This window comes from Equus caballus, chromosome 14 (genome assembly GCF_041296265.1).
Source record: "Equus caballus isolate H_3958 breed thoroughbred chromosome 14, TB-T2T, whole genome shotgun sequence".
Classification (NCBI taxonomy): Eukaryota; Metazoa; Chordata; class Mammalia; order Perissodactyla; family Equidae; genus Equus; species Equus caballus.
In genome coordinates this window covers 36,027,862-36,046,923 of record NC_091697.1, presented here as the reverse complement: position 1 = coordinate 36,046,923, position 19,062 = coordinate 36,027,862, and the positions used below count along the sequence as shown (strand labels likewise).

Sequence of the window (19,062 nt, the reverse complement as noted above, 5' to 3'; positions counted from 1 at the left end):
TGAACATGTAAATAAAATTGTCTTGCTTTCACTGAGGTGTGGTAGTCATCAGCACTGCCAACAGGTTCTCTTTCCAGACCCCGGGAGGCAGACTGAACTTTCGTACCTTCTTGCGCTGGTGGGGCCATAGTTCTGGCCACAGGGGTTGAGCGGAAGGGACACAGGTCCACTGCCGGGAGGAGCACGTAACTGCTAACCTACAGCCTTCCAGAGCCCTTTCCCTTGGCCACAACCATCAGGAAGGTTCAAGACAGTGGCTATTCCATCAGCCTAGAATCCCCGAGTGTCTGCACGAAATAGAGCTCCCAGCCAACTTGCAGATAGGCACATATGCAGTGTGTGCCCGGGACATAAACCTTTGTTGTTGTGACGCCGCTGAGATTTTGAGGGGTTTTGTTACTAGAGCATAATACAGCTCACCCGACTGAAGCAAAAGGACACACATTGGGAGGGTGCGATTTGTCCACCAGGCTGCTGAGAGGCTCATGAGACTCAGGAGAGCTGGGGTCTCTGTGCCATCAGGAAGTAAGAAGTGTATTATAAGGTAAAATTCATGCCAAAGAAGTCTCCACTTTTATTAAAACATCTGAGTACTTTTCCTTAGGTCCATGTGAGAGAAAGTCCTTTGGGAAGAAGAGTCAACAATGCTAAAGGATAGCCAAGTTCACTGTGCCGTAAATGATTTCAACTTTGTCTGCAATTTTATTCCTTCAAATAAGACAACAGGAAGTTTAATATTTGAACATGTACTTTTACACAAAGGCTGAAAATCAGCCTTTTAAATCAGAGATGGCTGCTAGGTCTTTGGACAAGAGCCTGGCTACCAGTAGAGGGAGCCACCTGCTCTGTTCCTGCCTACCCTGGCTCACAAAAGCCTGGCGAGAAACTTCCAGCTACACGCGGGAGAAATTCATTCTCATCTAGCCACTTCTTTTCTAGATGTAAAATTGTGCTGGTGCCAGGCTAGTTGGATAGAATCACCCAGGATGCTTTGAAATGCACGTGCTCAGGCACCCCCAAAGGCTGATTCGGTAGGTCTGAAATGGGCTTCAGAAATGCGTAATTTTTTGTAAAGCTCCCAGATGCTTCTGATGCAGAGCTAGGTTTGCTACCACGGGCAGGAGATTTCAAAGAACTGGTCCTTTTCAGTTAAAAAGCTTTGCCATCTGCAGGGCCTTTTTGACAGGGATCAAGATATATAAAAAGCCCAGCTAGATAAAAACAAAACCTCCTAAGAACAGAATTTCAATAAAACACTTTACAATAATAGTAATCACAGGAACAAGACATCGTTATCCTCAAAATTTAAATTTATTAAGACATTCAGCTATGTCTGTCAGTCTACATCCAAATTTGCTACTAAAAAGAAAATAAAGTCACATCCCACATTAGGAATACCGAGTCTGAAAAACACTTTTTGAGCCAATCCTATTGTATAAATAAATGACTAGTTTCTTTTCATATCAAAATTCCCATAAAAAATTACATTCCCCCCTCCCCAGTTCTACCTGTAGCCATGATGAATGTAAAAATTTAAATATGACACATCCTCGTCAAAGAAAAGGTGCAAAGTCTATTAACAGCTTTAAAAGTGGCATTTGCAGAATGTGATCATACAGTTATGTACTCATTCCCAAAGTGCAAATATTGCCATAATTTAACACTGTTTTGATTCAGTTGCAAGAATTAAACATTACACAGGATTGAAAAGTACACTTAGGGCCTTTATCAGTGCCCTAAAGCCCTTCCCACTTTGGCCTCCTACACTAACGTGGACTCCAAAGTGTTCATTAGAGTTTTAGTTTACTTCACACAGCCAACAGAGTATACAACATATTAACAAAAGCTTCATATACATGAAAATAGTGAAGACTCCATCATGAAGTTCAAGAGCCTCAGATTACGTGAATGCACCCGCAAGGCCCATGTGCCCACCCCACCCCCCCGCCCCTAAGCACAAACCACGTATGAGCGTGCTTCAATCTCTGAATACAATCAATGCATTTACATCTTTGATTTCATTTCGGTGCTGTACAAAATTCAATCATCACCTGACTGAGTTCCAATTAACTGAGGGAAAAGGGAGTGGAGAAAAGGGCTGGTCACTACTCACACTTGGTAACAGGAATGATCCTGTCCCATGGAAAGTGAAATGTCAGTTCCACTCTGCCTGCTTCTTCCCATGCTGTCCTTAGGCTCTTCATCCTCCTTTCTTTAGCCCCTTTCAAACACTCAAATCTGATTTTACTTATCCCTTACAAGTCAGGGGCAGTTTCTGAAGTTGTTGAGGTTGAATTTCTTGGCAAACCTCTACGAAACATCAGCATAGGATACATAAATACATTTTGATTAGCATACATTGCAAAATTTCCCCCACAATGTCAAGGGGATGACAGCAGGCGGTCTCCACTGAGAGTACTTCCTGGATTAGATCCTTGGAATGTCGAGTTTCCTGCCCAGTCACTGCATACATTCATTCCTCAAATCTAAGCACGAATGGCATCGTGAGTCAAGCCCTCCACCAGAGGATCGAAGCTTTACTCCTGCTTCTTTTCTTCTGGGCTGACCTCAATAGGACGTGCTTCATCTTTTGCACTAAGAGGATACTCCTTGGGTTCACAAGTTCCTTCCTGGCTCTCTGATCTTCTGGCAATGCACTCATTATTGTCCCTAGAATGTTCCTCCATCCCGGTCCCTCGAGGACGCTCTTGGTCCCGGGGTTCAGTACCTTCCTGAAGCACGATGTTCTGCTCAGCTCCAGCAGGAGGTTGTGGAGCCGGCTCAGTTCCTAACCCTGGAGGCTGGGAGGAGTTTTTGAGGTGGCAGTGGCACAGGGGGCAGGTCTCCTGGACATAGAGCCATTTCTTGAGACAGCCTGCGTGGAAGAAATGACTGCAAGGTGTGATCACAGCAGATTTCATGTCCTAAAAAGGGGGAAAAAAGATACCTCATAAATGTCTGTCATCTAAAATCTTTGCTGCTACATCCCAAAAGTTCTAGTTCCAGCATTTCTTTCCAACAAATTCCCCATAGAAAATTGGTAACACAAGATCTTAAAATAAAATTCATTTTATATTTTAGTAACAATCCTCTTGCCATCAAAGATCCCTTTATACAAATAATGCAAGAACCGCTGGCTAAATAATTAAAAAAAAAGAACTAAAAACTAAAAATGAGGAAGAGACAACCTTTTTAACTGAGTTCTGCCTTAGTATGAAACACGAGGATCACACAACTGCAGAGTATAATTCCTGGGTCTCCAACGGAATGGCATGAGTACAATCAGAACCTCAAAAATCTGATGAAGACAGGACTTTTTCCACAGTTATGCTTCAACACAGCTGAACAGATTATTCCAGGATGAGATTATTGACAAGGAGACAAAATCAGCCACAGAACACCAGAGTGTTGGCAAGGAAGTGGCAATTTCACTAAGGACAATGTAATACCCAGTTTTCAAGATGGTCTATATAAGCCAGTGTTTCTCAACTTGCATCAGAATCACCCAGAGTGCTTGCTAACCATGCAGACTCTTGGGCCACCCCAGACCTACTGAATCAGGATATCTGAAGATGGCATTCACCAATCTATAGTTACATAGTATGCCACTCACGTGACTTTATGCACACTCAAGTTCCATAACACTGGAATGAAAAGTGGTATATTCCTTAATATACATTAATATTCCTTGCATAATATATATTTGGGGAGGGAAGCCTGAGAACATGAAGTTTAAATTATAAGAATATACATTTAGTGAATGGACCATCAATTTTAAGTCCCAAAACAAGGAGTTGTGGCTATTGCAGAAATTCCTTGCCAAGAACTGGTAACACCTGGGAATCAACTTTTAAGCAGAAAGCCATCCAAAGAAAGGCAGCCAGCTGGGAGGGTAAGCAATTTGACTTTCATTATCTGTGTGATATCAGCAGGCAGTTCTAGCACCTCAAAAAAAGTGATGTGACAACAGGAAATACAAAAAGAGGACTCAAATCCCAGAGATGGAACATTGAGACATCGGCTGCTGAAGCTGATGTGCCTGAACTTGTCTTTGATGTGCTTTGTCTTGTGCACAAGGCTACTGAGCACAAAGGAGCCAGAACTAAGACAATGACCATTTAACTTGGGAGGAACCTACATCACTCCTCAGTCCCCTCAAATGCAGAAACAACCCGGAAAACGTTATTTTGCTAGTACCCAAAAGTATGCTCTAACAACAATAAAAAAAAGTGGTAGTTGCATTTTACTCTTAGGAAAAAAATGCCTATTCTAGACAGTCTTACACACACACACATACACACCCCACCTAAACGATGAAGCAGCCCTGGAGGAAGAAGATTCCCTGCACACTCACGGGTACTATCCATGGTTTTACTCCACCAGCCCACACTCTTTAAGAGGGATTTTAAAGGCAGAGTTTCTGCTGTGGCCCATAATTTCTGTCCACTCTTCCAACAGTACAGTTCAGCTGTAAATGCTACTCAAGTGACTGGTGACTACACTCTAGGCCAATTTTTGTTGTTGTTTTATTTCCAAGCTGATTTAAATAGTATCTTTGGATTTTTAAAAGAAGGCAATCAGCAGCTATTCATGGTGCATGTGCCAAAAATGCCAGGTAGGCCAACTGCAACAGCACACCAACTGGTTGCCTCTACCATATCGCCCCGCCCCCCACTGTCACACAGAGAAGTTTGTACCCATCTCAGATATCCATCAACCCACAGGTAAGCACATACCCGCTGCACCTACATTAAGTAAATGAATACTTCTTCCCCACCCGGGGAACACCAGAAGGAAGAGTCAGAATCTTGGCACACCACTTTTCAGAAGTTGCTGACTCCTGATTGACAGTATATATTTGATAGTGCATATATATCTGTGTGTGTGTGTGTATATTCAGGAGTAAATATAAAATACACCTGACCTGTTTTTCCTTTATTTATGGGTGAGCAATAATGTTGAAAATAACAATAAATTAGAATTCGAGGGACTAAATTAAAAACTTTCAATTTAGAAATAAAATGGAAATATTTTATCAGGTCTTTAATAATTTCTGAGGCCCTTTTTCTTTTCCAAACCAAGGAGATAATTCCGCCGGGAAATTTAACTTGAATTTGGTTAATGTGGTTAACGTCCCAAGGGATACGTCACATGACCCAACCAAATGGATTCTTGCTGTGAGTTACCTGATAGCAGATGGCACAAATATCATTGTGTTTCTCAAGTTGCTCTTTCGTAGCAATGGGTAAGGATTTAATCTTATTCACAGCATCCCTGCGGAGAAGGAAGCTCTTCCACCCCAGCTGGGCCCGAAGCCACACATTATAGTATGAATGGATGAAAATGATCATCGAGCCCATTACTGTCCATTCTCCAAAGATGGTCTCTGAGACACCATAGGCCACCACACAAAGGGCCACAAGAAACTCCAGCAGGCGGTAAGTGCCATTCACATAGTAGATGACATCATCCATGTTTTCCACTGGCTCTTTTCTGAATTCCTCAACCATAAATAAGACATAAATAAAAAGTGTTCCCAGAACCTGAAAAAAAATAAGTATGTATGTTAAAACAGAATATGATCATTGAGAAAGGTTTTTCATAGCTTTCAAAAACAGTAACACATTCCTAACACTTTTAGGATGCCACATTTTATATCTAGAGGAGACAGTGGTGTAATTAAAATGTGGGTGATCTCAGTAACCCAGGTATTAGATACCAAAAAGCCATACCTTGAAATGTAACTTTTCTAAAACAATTCTGATTAATAATCAGTTTTCTCTGACTCAGCCTTTCCCCTCATTCCCTAGATCACTAAAACCCAACAAAATTCTACCTAAATTTTCCTAATCCTGTAGTCATGCCTGTTCCTCAACTTTCAAAGACTCTTTACCTCTACAGGAAACAATGAATCCATTTTTAATGCCAGCACTACATTTTCTCTTACTTCTTACTACTAGGCAATAAAAATTTCCCTGCAATATACAGTATTATTACCAATACAAGTTATCATTTCCAGGGCAATAATGCATGTGTGTGTATGTGTGTATATATAAAGTATATATCACGTCTGTGTTTGTAATAGAGACACACGTCATATATTTATATACATCATGAAACTATATATATTTCTGAGTGGGTATTTACTAAAAAATGTGCTCCAAACAAGAGCTAAAGTTTTAAAATATTTATTGGGTACTTATCTGTTGAAGATTTATATGACAGCTCTGTATTAGACCTTTTTTTTTTTTTTGAGGAAGATTAGCCCTGAGCTAACATCCTCCACCAATTCTTCTATTTTTGCTGAGGAAGATTGGCCCTGAGCTAACATCCGTGCCCATCTTCTTCCATTTTATATGTGGGACGCCTGCCACAGCATGGCTTGATAAGCAGTGTGTAGGTCTATGCCCAGGACTGAAACCGGCGAACCCCGAGCCGCCGAAGCGGAGTCCGTGAACTTAACCTCTAACTTCACCAGGCTGGCCCCTGTATTATACCTTTTTGAAAAAGAGAAATTTCAAAGTTTAATTACCTTGATTAAAAGAAATACGACATAGGTCTAGCATTTTAATAACTTACATTCTCACTCCTATGCGCAAATAAATGTATTCTAGTAAACAGAGTGGGAAGTAATCACCTAAACAGGACACTTAAAATAATTAATCTTGAAAAAGTTTAATTCCTTTTCCAGAAGGAAAAATAAGAAAATCAGTTATTATATAAACTTAATCCTGGGCTTACCTGAAGAGAGGTGAGAATGCTGCTAGAAATAATGATAAGAAGCCAAAAATCCATGTGGAAAAACTGGCAAATCATGTAAGCCATATAAGCAGGGAATACCAGTAAAAACAAACAGAGGCTCACGGCACGGAAGTGTTTCCATAAACTCCTAAGGGAAGAAAAGCATTCTTTTAAAGTGCCTGTCATCTAGCAGCACGACAATCGCATCAGCAACCAGCAGGTCTTGCGCCATGCTTAAACTCCACCAATGCGCTGCTTCAGTGCCCCTACCCACGGCAGTCACTGTGCTGGGTTTCAGGGCAAGGCGTGTCACAGGCTTGGTATTTCAAAGCCACCTGACTCACTCCTTCTCTTTCAATCTCCACGCTCAGTCACTTTCAAGTATCATCAATTCTCTTTTTTTCTCAATAGTTTGCTTTCAGTTTCATTCCCACTCCTAGCACTTCAAAGCAATTTCCAGCTTTTGTAGCATTAAATCTTAACAATTTTAATAGTAATTTGTGATTGGAAGTTACACAACATCCTTTCCCTGATCCGGTCCACCCTGTGATGAAAACCTCTGCCGCTCTGAGTACAGTTACTAAAAGGAACGGCTCTCGATGAGCAGATATATTAATCCTCACATCTGCTGAGGTTGGGGGGAAGAAACTATGAACCACTGTGTCTTAAGACGTACTGGCTGGCGCTCCTTCCTCTACCCCTTGATCTATCCCAGCCAGATCAATCTTCCCAAAGCTCTACCAGAGTAACATTGGCAACACCTCCTGTAAACTTTGTAGCCCAGCATTTGAGGTCCTCTACTACTAATTTTTCAGTCCAAACTTGTTAACATTGTTCCTCACTATAAGCAAAGATGGTTAATTAATGATCTGTCCTCCCAGAAAAACACAAGCACTCTTACATCCCACCAGAAATGCCTCCATCCCACTCTCTCTTTTTCTAAACCCTAGTCTAGACTCAAGCTAAACGAATATATTTTACAGATAATGTAAATCTTTTCTCCAAGAATCACCTGTACTCTCAGAATTCTTAATACCTATACCAACCAACAATACAACGAGCTGTAGTACTGCTTCAATTATATATTTTATATATTATGCATCTAAACATTTTTATTTATATTTTTATCTAAAAATATTTATACATATGTATGCGTGTATATATATATATACACACACACATAAAAAAGTCTTATTGCCCAAATCCAAATTCCTTGAAAAAAGGACAATTACTCCCTCATACAGCCCAGAGCCCAAGCACAAAGACTTGAAATTAGAGACAAATAAAACTTGAAAATTTATTCCTGTTTTATATTTTTCAAATTATTTTCCATCTGTTACTACCTTTTCTTACCTACCCATCTACCCATCCAAGTGCAAAGCCCTCTGATGTAAGCAGGACAAGAGATCGTGGTTATTTCACAGGGAAATAGTTACACATATAACTTTACGCTTTTAAGACACTCAATAATCAAGAGATTTCTCAGACTTAGATTTCAGTTTCTGATTCCACTTGAACTCTGCTTTGTTATCAACAGTGGAATACATATACACGTGAAGCCCACTAGTTATGGCAAAAGCAGAAGAAACATAATTTTTTCTTTTACCTCTTTATACATTGTAATACTCTAATAGATCATTCCTTAAATACACCCCAATTAAGGCAGATTGTACACCAACTTCCGAAAGATAAATATACAAAAACTCTCCCCAAGATGCGCCTTAAGCAGAACTTTGAAAAATCTTTTCTGTGCAACAGAAAAAAGATGTGATTTTCACCCCCCTACAAGTTACTTTACGGATCCAATTCATAAGCAAATAGGTGATAAAGGACCCTATTACCTCCACAAGCGATTTTTTAAAAAAAGATAATAGCTACTTCCATTTCCTGGGTAAATAAAAGCTAAAGTTGGAGTAATTTTTTAACATTGTGATCACAAATCTAGATAGAAATCAGCATGAGCCCAAAACAGCTTTCCCCTCTCTTAAAAACAAAACTCAACTACAATCAACATAAACTGAATATCGAGACTTAAAATTATTTTTTAATGGTTTCCTATAAAACATGAACAGATTATTTAAAACCATTATGAAGAAATGTGGATTTCAACCCAAAATAGTTTAAACCTTGTGGCTGCAACAAAATTAAGCTGTTTTAATCAAATATCAAGCACTTGTGATATGTTCTCAAATCCATGCTAAGAGTCTCAAGGAGCTAAAAAGCAGCATAAATCATCTTTCCTACCTTTAACTATTTTAAAATAACCACACACAAAGTTAAGTGCTACACTGTGTGGGACTATCTATAATTAGCAATTCGGAAAAGGAAGTGAATTATTATGATGGTAAATATTAAAGCTGGGTACTTTGGAAAGTGTTTTATGTCTTTTCTTGTCAAACATTTCTATCATCAGAAGTTAAGGGTGCTTTGAGATTCAAACACAAGCAACTTTATTTTTTTTTAAAGAAAAGCAGGAAGGAATTACTGTAACAGTAATTAGGTTAGATGATAAATTATAAATCATTTTATTTAATAGGATGACTTGCCTTAAAATTTTAAATATATCTTCCAAAATCAAGTTACCTACAATCCATTTATATAAAGTAGGTATATTTACACACATAAACAGAAAAGTATATACAACAGTATGACAAGAGTTTTAAATTTATTCTAATTATTTGCGTGTATTATATACACATACATACCCTTATATAAGCAGGTAATATTCAATAAAAATCTAATTTAAAATTAAAAATAAAAAGAATAGGACCAGCCCCACTGACCTAGTGGTTAAGTTCAGTACGCTCTGCTTCAGCGGCCTAGGGTTCAGCTCCTGGGTGCCGACCTACCCTGCTCTGTTAGTGGCCATGCTGTGTTGGTGGCCCACATACTACAAAATAGAGAAAGACTGGCACAGATGTTAGCTCAAGGCCAATCTTCCTCAGCAAAAATAAATAAATAAATAAAAAGAACAGCAGAACATGACACTGAAATCTTGGTCCATTCATAGGTTAAGCACTTTAAATGAAAAAAATTTTTTTACATCCACCCCAACTCGTTTCTTAAAAAGTCTGTCATTTGAAAAATCTGCTACATAATTTGAATAAGCAGACTGCAGTCCTAAAATTCCTTGTTAAATAAAGCAATAAGACTTACAGATAAAAGTAACAATTATCTCTATGGCTAAAACGATCTGAGACATCGTTCTAAGTTAAACGCTGGAAATTACCTCTAGTCCAAGCAATTCCAAAGACATGAGGATTTTCCTCCTAAAGACTTCCTTAATAACAGAGAGAAGCAGTGTTTCATGCACTATCAATATTATCTCCTAGTTGTTCCTCTAATTTGAGAATTAAGATATTTTTCATTTCCTTTTTTAATCCCCAGTACACTGAATTAATCGTAATGCTTGATTCAGAACACACTATCATCATTGGTCTGTGCATGTCCCTCTTTTTAGTTAGTCATCTAATTAGCTATTGTAAATAATGTAACAAGCGTTCACGAACCCATCTCCCCAAACAAAAGCGAGGGCCTGGACAATAACCCACATCCAACTATACGGCAGGCCTGCCTATTCCACGTCCTGCCTCCCTCCACCCAATGAAACCAGTCTTGAATCCTGTATTCTTCCCTCTCTTGCTTGTTTCCCTGTTTATAGTTTTGTTTAACTTATATCTATTCCCAAAGAGCATATTTCAAAACTGTTTTTAACATAAAAATAATATTCTATATTGTCATCTTTTTGGATTTACTTTTTTACATTATATTGCTATGAATCATTCATACTGTTTTTTTTTTTGTTTTTGAGGAAGACTAGCCCTGAGCTAACTACTGCCAGTCCTCCTCTTTTTCTTTTTTTTTTGTTGCTGAGGAAGCCTGGCCCTGAGCTAACATCCATGCCCATCTTCCTCTACTTTTTATATGTGGGACGCCTACCACAGCATGGCATGCCAAGCAGTGCCATGTCTGCACCCGGTATCCGAACTGGCGAACCCCAGGCCGCTGAGAAGCGGAACGTGCAAACTTAACTGCTGTGCCCCCGGGCCGGTCCCAATTCATACTGTTTTCTGTGTCACTATATTTTTAACACTCCTCTGTGACTATTATCACATTTATTCACCCACTTTCTTGTTTGGCATTTGGGTTGTTCCCACCTTTTTGTTATTGTGAATTGTGCTATGAACATTCTTCTGTGTGTCCCTACTGAACACGTGCAAGAATGTCTTTGGCATATACCTAGGAGGAGATATCGCCAAACTGTTTTCCAAAGTGATTACACCAATTTACATGTCCACCAGAAACCTGGGATATCCTGTGATCTATATCTTCTTCTACCCTAGGTATCAGCTGACTTTCCTTTCTCTTTTTCTGCCTTCCTTTTATTTATTTATTCATTGACAATCCCACAGGTTTAAAATAGTATCTCATTGTGGTCTGGATTTACATTGCTCTGATTACTAAAGATGTTGAACTTCTCCATATTCATATGTTTCCTCTTTTGCTAAAGTGGCAATGCATTTTATCCATTTCTCTCACTGATTTGAGCTGTTCATATATTCTTGATCCTAATTCTTGGGCACATGTGAATTTTATGACTATCTTCTCCCAAAGACAGTTTGTAATAATCATTTCTAATTTATTTATCTGTAGGTTTAAGAAATGTTACTAATTTTAATAGTTAATCACTCATTTCTTTCATAATCACAGTTAGTCTTAGTCTTTCGTAGCCAGTTCTGTTAGTTTAAGAAATTTTTTCCTATTTGAAGGTCCAAAATATACTAACCTATGTAGTTTTAATTTTTCGGTTTTGACATTTAAGTCTTCTAACATTCTCAAGTTGATTCTTTTGTTTATAGTTTGAGATAAGAATCTAAGTAGAAACCATTTTTTTCAAGCTACGTTACACCTGTCCCCACTCATCTAACATGCCACTTCTGTCATATACCCAAGTTCCATACATATATGGACCTGTTTTGGGGGCTCTCTGTTCCACTGGTCAAGGTGTCTATACTTGACCCAATATTACAAAAGCTTCATAGTATCTCCCACTATGAGTGAAATAAAACTTTATTTTTCTCAAATTGTCTGATTTTAATATAGGGATTATACTGGCCTCACAGAATGAGTTGGGGAGTATTCCTTTCATTGTCTGGAAGTGTCTGTTTAAAATAGGGACAATCCGTTCCTTCAAAGTTTGGTAGACCTTGCCTGTAATGCCAACTGGGCCAAGATCTTTAAACCCATTTGCTTCCATTTCTTTAACAGTTGTAGAACTATGCAAGCTTTTTAATTCTTCTTGAGTCAGTTCTATTAAGTTACATTTTCCCCATATCTTTCCCATTTCATTTGTTTTAAAAAGTATTGGCATATAGCTGTTGACAGTGTTCTCTTATTACCATAGGCAATGGTGGGAAAGAGGTAAGAACAGAACCCTAACAGTTCATTCTTATTTTATCCTTTCACAGCCAAGAGCCTCTCCTGGCTCCGCTGTGGGCATCAATGACAACACTGACACCAGGTCAAAGTGACCACCCCACCCCCACACACAAGGATCTCAGTTCTGCTTCTTTCCCTCTCAATTTCCTCTGCATTTGATCTTGGAGGAAGAGGCCAGTAATGAGGCTAGTTCCGCATCCTGGAAGGATCCAGAATTGGATTTCTGATTCTTATGGTAGTGGAATTACGTATATTTTTCTCTTTTTCAGACTTTCTATAGTATTATATTAGTCTCATTAAAATATGCTAAATTAATTAGTATAACTAATAATACTAAAGGATACTGCCAGATATGACAAAATAGTAATTGTATTTAGGTCAAAAACAATCCAATTTAAGCAGCCATTTAACTGAGTTCATCACTGAGGTCAACATCTTAAATGCTTCTATTGAGAAACCTTAACCCTCAAACCCAATATCAAATAACTATAATTAATTATAATGATTATCTGAAATATACGCAAGAGCTTTGAGATTATTTAAATTAAAGTATTTCTTTCAGCCATTCTACCATTTGAGAAAAATTTCAGAATGTTTGGCAATTTGGGATGGGGGATAGAAAGATAAATCTGATGAACTAGAATTAAAATGCTAATACTGAATGTTTTAAAAATCTGCTGTCAAAATTCTATCTCCCAAAAGACTGCTTGCTCCCTTGCTCATAAAACACCACCAAAAGCAGTAACAGATTCAGGCATTTTGATAATCAACAGTCAGTGTTAGATAGAAGCTGGAAAAAAATAATGGCCTGAATTTTAAGCAATTCCTTATAGGATGTCCTTGTATAAACTACAATAAGCCAAAAATAGTATCTTAAATAGCTAAATACTGTAACTTTTATTTCTTAAGAAAACTTCTGTGATATGAGATAAATGTGACTCCACCTATTAAATTTATCTGGTCCCATAAGGGGTCAAGAATCCCCATTATAACCTCACTAAGGTGCAACTGTCTGAAAGGCCATCAGATGAGGCTGTTCCATGAATGCCTATCTTTATGACTGCCTGACAAGCCTTATTTTTCTCTCCATTTGCAGTTCTCTCAATGCTTTCTCTCCTTCAGCATTACACAGAATAAAATTATGTATTATTTGCCATATTTACTGGACTAAATTTGATGTTCTACATCCTTAATTTTAAAACTGGAAAAATACAAAAAGTATTAAATTTCTCCAAAATAGAAAAAGTTGATTTGTAACCACACAGCCTTTGATGTGACTTTTTAACTGCAAGAATCTTGAGAGAAAAAAACGAAACACTAAACATATAGAAAAAACAAAAATGTAAACTTGTTAACTTAACCTAATACCAATTATTCATCCATTTCTAAATCTTCAGATAACAAACTCATGTAAAGAAGATTACAAAAATTTCTTTCAGGAAGTTTCTCACTTGTCTCTAGATGCTCCCAGCGCCAAAACAATAGGATCTGCAATCTCTAACATAGACTGCAGGATGGACGCCACGACGATGAAGAGGATAATGCTGAGCAGGAAGGCCCGGTGGACCACCTGCAGCTCTATCAGACCCGTCTGCACTGCCAGGATTAAGAGCGTGACTCCTTCTGTCATGCCCCTGAAAAAACACACATTTTCAGAGAAACAAACAATAATTACAATCTTACATAATTTTGAGAGAAAATAATCCAAAAGTTTAGACTGTTGTTACATATTTGTAACCTATTCTGACTGAAGATAAAAAAAACCTGATCAGAATATTAACTTTTAACATCAGCGTAATACAGTCATAATATATCACTACATGTGCAAAACATAACAGCTATTATTTTAGCACAGAATGAGGAGAAAAAAAGCAACTTCTAAGATAAATAAAAGTGTTCTAACTTGTTGCTAATGAGCCAGATACCTCTACCCATTCTCAGATATCTACTGAATTTATCACTGCTATATCCTGAACTATATCCTTATATCATCATGAGCTATATCCTGATTATAAAATATAAAAGTCACAGGTAAATGTCTTCATAATCTTGGAGTAGGAAAGGTTTCTTTAAGCATAAGAACCAGAAGACATAAATACAAATATTTCTTTGAAATTCAATCTCCATATGCAAAATATATACAAAGTTCTAAGACCTTTTATCCTACGGACTCAATTTATAAAGAACTTTTATAAATGCGAAATGAGCAAAGGATAGGTATAACTTTCAAAATCACAAATTAGCAAATATTTCAAAGTGTGATGACCCAAGTACTGACAAAGAATGTGAGAAAAAAATGGTCAGACCAAGTTGAGATATAACCAGATGAAACCTTTCTGGAGAAAAATCTGTTAATAAATTTAAAATGGACATACCCTTCAACGCAATCTTACTGGTAATAATTTACCCTATGCATGTACTACAAAAGTTAAGATATACAGATATGAGAAAATATAGTGAACAATGGAATGTGTTATGTGACATCATGAAGATACAATCAGCAAAATCCAGAGTCTGAAGAACTAAGTAGGACAAACAATCTGGTGTCTTCAACAAGTAAAATAAAAGGGATAAAATATAGAGATAGCAGGGACCTAAATATTAAAAGACACTTAAGACACATGTAAACTAATTGCAATATGGGCCTTATTTGGATCTTGAGTTGAACAAAAAAATGTTTAAAAAAATTTAGATAATTAGGGAAATCTGAACAGCAACTGACGTCAAGGAATTCTTCTCTTAGGAATGAACATTCTTTCAAAAGATTTGTAGGCTGAAATATTTATGGTGAAAATGATATTATATCTGGGATTTGCTCCAAACAAATGCAGCCAGGGTTATGGAGGAGGGGGAAGGGTGGGTGGAGTTGATAAGGGCATACACGACATGAGGCTGGTCATGTTACTGGAGAGGGGTGACAGGTACATGAGGGTGATTCATTTTATTGTTCTCTCAACTGTGTTGGTTTGAATTTTCCTAATTAAGCATTTAAAAGAAAGAGAGACAAGTACAAAGTTACTCACAGCAAAATTATTTTTAAATAGCAAAACAACATAAAAGAGATATCTATATTTTGAAATACTATCCCTTCATCAAAGAGAATGATGTATTTGTATGTGCTGACATAAAAAGCAAAACAAAACAAAAACTATCTAAAACATATTTAGTGAAAAAATAAAGTGCAGAACAGTGTATATAGTACATGGAAATGAACCAAAAAGAATATATATATATGTACTTTTCCCTACAAGAAATTTTAAAATAACCATCTATAGCTATACCTTTGGGGAGAAGAAATAAGAAGTAGGGGAGGAAGTTGTCACTTTCTGTTTTGTACTTTTTGAATGGTATGAACTTTGTGAACTTATACATGAATTATTTTCCTTTCTTATCCTCCCTCCTCTTTTCCCATTATAAAAGTGTTAGTTGGGACTGGCAGGAAGATTGTAGTGCATAGGTTTTTTTCTTTTCTTTCAAAAAAAACCCTGATACACACACAAAAAAAACTTTCCCCCAATTTCCAAAGTACACACCATCTACTAATTCTGAAATATTCCATAAAGATTTAAAAACTTTAAGAGGTTTTATAAACTTATATAAATGAAACCATTAAACTTCTATATTAAGATAACAGAAATCATGACAAGTTCTACAAACAGTTACAGAGTTTCACAATATCTGATCTTAGTGACTTAATAACAACTAGAGTGACTCTTCTGCATTCTCATTAATGTGTCCTTTGAAACTTCAATCAGCATCAAAATTATGTTGAAAAATAACAAAATTTTTTTTTGAAGATTGGCACCTGAGCTACCATCTGTTTGCCTATCTTCTTTTTTTGTTCCTCCCCAAAACCCTCCATACATAATTATACATTCTAGTTGTAGGTCCTTCTGGCTCTGCTCTGCTATGTGAGATGCCACCTCAGCATGGCTTGATGAGTGGTGCTAGGTCCGCACCCAGGATCTGAACTGGAGAAACCCTGGGCCGCCAAAGCAAAACTTAACCACTCGCTCACCAGGCCGGCCCCATGTAAAAATTTTTAGTAAAGTATCAAATGTAGAAATCAGATTCTAACAGGGCTACACTAAAACTTCAAATGGGAAAAAGGAAACTACCAAGAATATCTTAAACAAATCTAGGAGAGTGACTTATATGCATTGTTAGGTATATACAACAAAAATATATCTCTAATACATGAGAATTTAGTTATTTTCCATAGTATTTTAATCCAAATGTTGCACTCATTCCAAAAAAGCCTCCTCAAAATTCCATTTCTTCTAATATTCATCAAGAAAAAAAATTAATCATTACTTCTTTAAGTTAAATATAAGATTTAAATTTCTAGAGATATTCATTGTAAAGAACTTACCGATTCATGGCAGGATCATTCATGAAAGCTCGATAACCCTGCAAGTAGAACTTGCAGAGTGTCAGGACGCCCAAGGCAACAAAAGAAACCGTGAAGACCAAACCCAAAAGAGAGTAAGGCGTACTGCAGCACTCAGCAATACTAGAAAAAAGGGGGAAACGCTGACACATAAAAACGTTCCATTGGGAATAAAAACTTCTTTAGCCTTTAAATAACCACCAAGCGTGATCTGATCCTCATTAACTAATACACCCCAAACCAAAATTTGAGATGAAATCATCTAACCATTCCGTTAATAATTTAAACCCCTTCTTATTATCCTAACCTACATTCTTCTCTCTCTGGCAAATATTCAGTCCATAGCACCCTACCTGAAACAAAGCCTTATTTCTATATACCTATCATCTCCTTCAAAGGCAATAAAACTCTAAGGGCTTAAATCTTGTTCAAACCTTAAGAAACATATAATTAACACAATGACATTTAACAGAAACTTGTATAGTTGCCCATTATTTCTTCTGAAAAATGCTGGCTGTTCAAATTTGTCAGACCGTACCGCTAATGTGGTTACTTGTCCAAACTCCTCGTCTGACCCGACAGCTATGGGGCAGGGCCCACCTGACTCTGCAGCCCTCGACCTCGCTCACCACACAGTATCTTCCACACTAATGGTGCTTTAGAATTTAATTTAATTTAGTTTAGGTTTAGCTAAATGCATTTTTTTCCTGGGCCATTTCAAAAGCATGTCCAAGATTACAGCCCAAGACTATTTGAAAATAATTTTAGGATCAATTTTTAACAAACAAGTTTGCTATGAATACTACTTATTAGAAGAACTGGAAGACCTGACACTACAGCCTGGAAAGACTTTCATATTTTATGGAAATACATTCAATACTTTAATTGACCATCGTAGATATTAACTTACAAGTATTTTGCAAATATATGTAATATTATGTACTAATAATTTGGATTTAACATTTATATAGCATCCAAAAAATGTTCAAACCACTGTACACCTTAAGTTTTAGAATCTCAGGGAAGAATTTCATTCGTTCGGATGAGGCATCCATTCAGGCAAATCAACACCCGCCCTCTACTATGCAGCTCCCGCTTCTGCTCCAGTCATCCTTCCCGCACGACTGCTTACAAGGGAGTTTTTATGTGAAAACATCTAATTTTACGTAGACCAATGTACATTATGATGAGAAAAAATATCCCTTACGAGCCAAAATATCTACCAGTCATGGTGGTTGACAGCTAAAATAAATAATTTTATACAAATATAATTTCTGAAGTGACTGACATTTTTCTCAGCAAAATTATTACATAATATGTTTAAACACAACATCAAGTAATTAAAAAATATGAGAACCATGGCTGAAAATAGTACTAAAAATTTTACTTCATCCTCACTGGAAAAGTCTGAAAATTTTACTGGAGGTCTACACTATTTCTCTATTCCTGTCTCCATATAGACAGAAATCTTTTACACCCAAACATTCAACTACATTTTCAAGAGGAGCACATTCTTTCCCTCTCACTTTAGAAAAGTATGTGGTGCTATTTTTCAAAAGAGAACATACTAAAGAAAACAAAAGGTTTCAACCTAGCTTTGGGGAAGTGAGCGAGCTTGGGAAATTTATAAAATTTTTCTTCCCCTCTCTCTTCAATGATACATTTTATTGATTTTAGTTTCTATTTTTCGGCTGCAAAAAAATCTTCTTTTTGTTTTTCAGTTTGTTTGTGTGTGCTTTTTTTGTTGGTTTGTTCAGTCAGGGTATCTGGTAAACTTGCAATTCTTTTTGTAAATAAGTTGTTCTTGGTCAAGGCAGCACACAAATATAACCTGGTGCACGAGAGCTCTAGAAGGACAAAGAACAACACTTACAGAGACATAAATTAAGAAAAGAATTGTACGGGGACTTCTCTATTAAAAACCAAATTAAAATATTCTTATTCTGAGAGGGGACAATCTATCTTACGTATAAGAAAGGAACAGAGAGAAAAATTACTTTAAGATACCGAAACCTCATCTAAAATCTCACATATTATTTTCTTACTCTCTAAGTAAGTCCAAATTCATTCACAGCTTCACTGATTTGTTAAGCTTACTACATTATGCTATAATTCATTTGACTGTGCTTTACAGTGGATAACAATCTGGTTTAAAACATGACCAATCCCAGCTCCACACTAGGGTTATTATCCTAACCACAGGATTGTATCTCTCTCTCTCTTTCAATGAAGTTACTTATGGAACATTTTAATATTCTGCATAAAACCTCCATAATATTTATATAAAAATAGGAGTGAAACAATTAATAATGAATTAGCCATTAAAATGTATTTGATATCAATTTATTGCATGTTTATAAAAGCTATTTACCAAGTAAAAGTCTTATTTTCAAAAACTACAAAATCTGACTCACCAATAAGTTTATTCTACTTATTTGTCAAAACAGGTATTGCCCCATGACATTTTTATTGATATTTAATTTAGTACATTT

The 19,062-nt window shown here is 36.9% G+C and overlaps 1 protein-coding gene and 1 long non-coding RNA gene across 4 annotated transcripts in view; one reads left to right on the top strand and one right to left on the bottom strand.

Annotated features, from left to right (window-relative positions):
* Nucleotides 1-19,062, top strand: part of LOC111767748 (uncharacterized) — a 47,419-nt gene that overhangs the window by 23,606 nt on the left and 4,751 nt on the right. The gene's annotated exons all lie outside the window — the stretch shown is intronic.
* The window catches only part of RNF145 (ring finger protein 145), a 51,540-nt gene continuing 33,770 nt past the window's right edge, over nt 1,293-19,062 (bottom strand). For all 3 annotated transcript variants that reach the window (XM_023617308.2, XM_023617307.2, XM_070232989.1), the window contains exons 7-11: nt 16,553-16,693; nt 13,632-13,814; nt 6,742-6,889; nt 5,187-5,543; nt 1,293-2,924 (exon numbers count right to left, since the gene is read on the bottom strand). In XM_023617308.2, the coding sequence (XP_023473076.1) occupies nt 2,538-2,924; nt 5,187-5,543; nt 6,742-6,889; nt 13,632-13,814; nt 16,553-16,693 (1,216 nt within the window). In that variant the 3' untranslated portion in view covers nt 1,293-2,537. The remainder of the gene's footprint in view (nt 2,925-5,186; nt 5,544-6,741; nt 6,890-13,631; nt 13,815-16,552; nt 16,694-19,062) is intronic.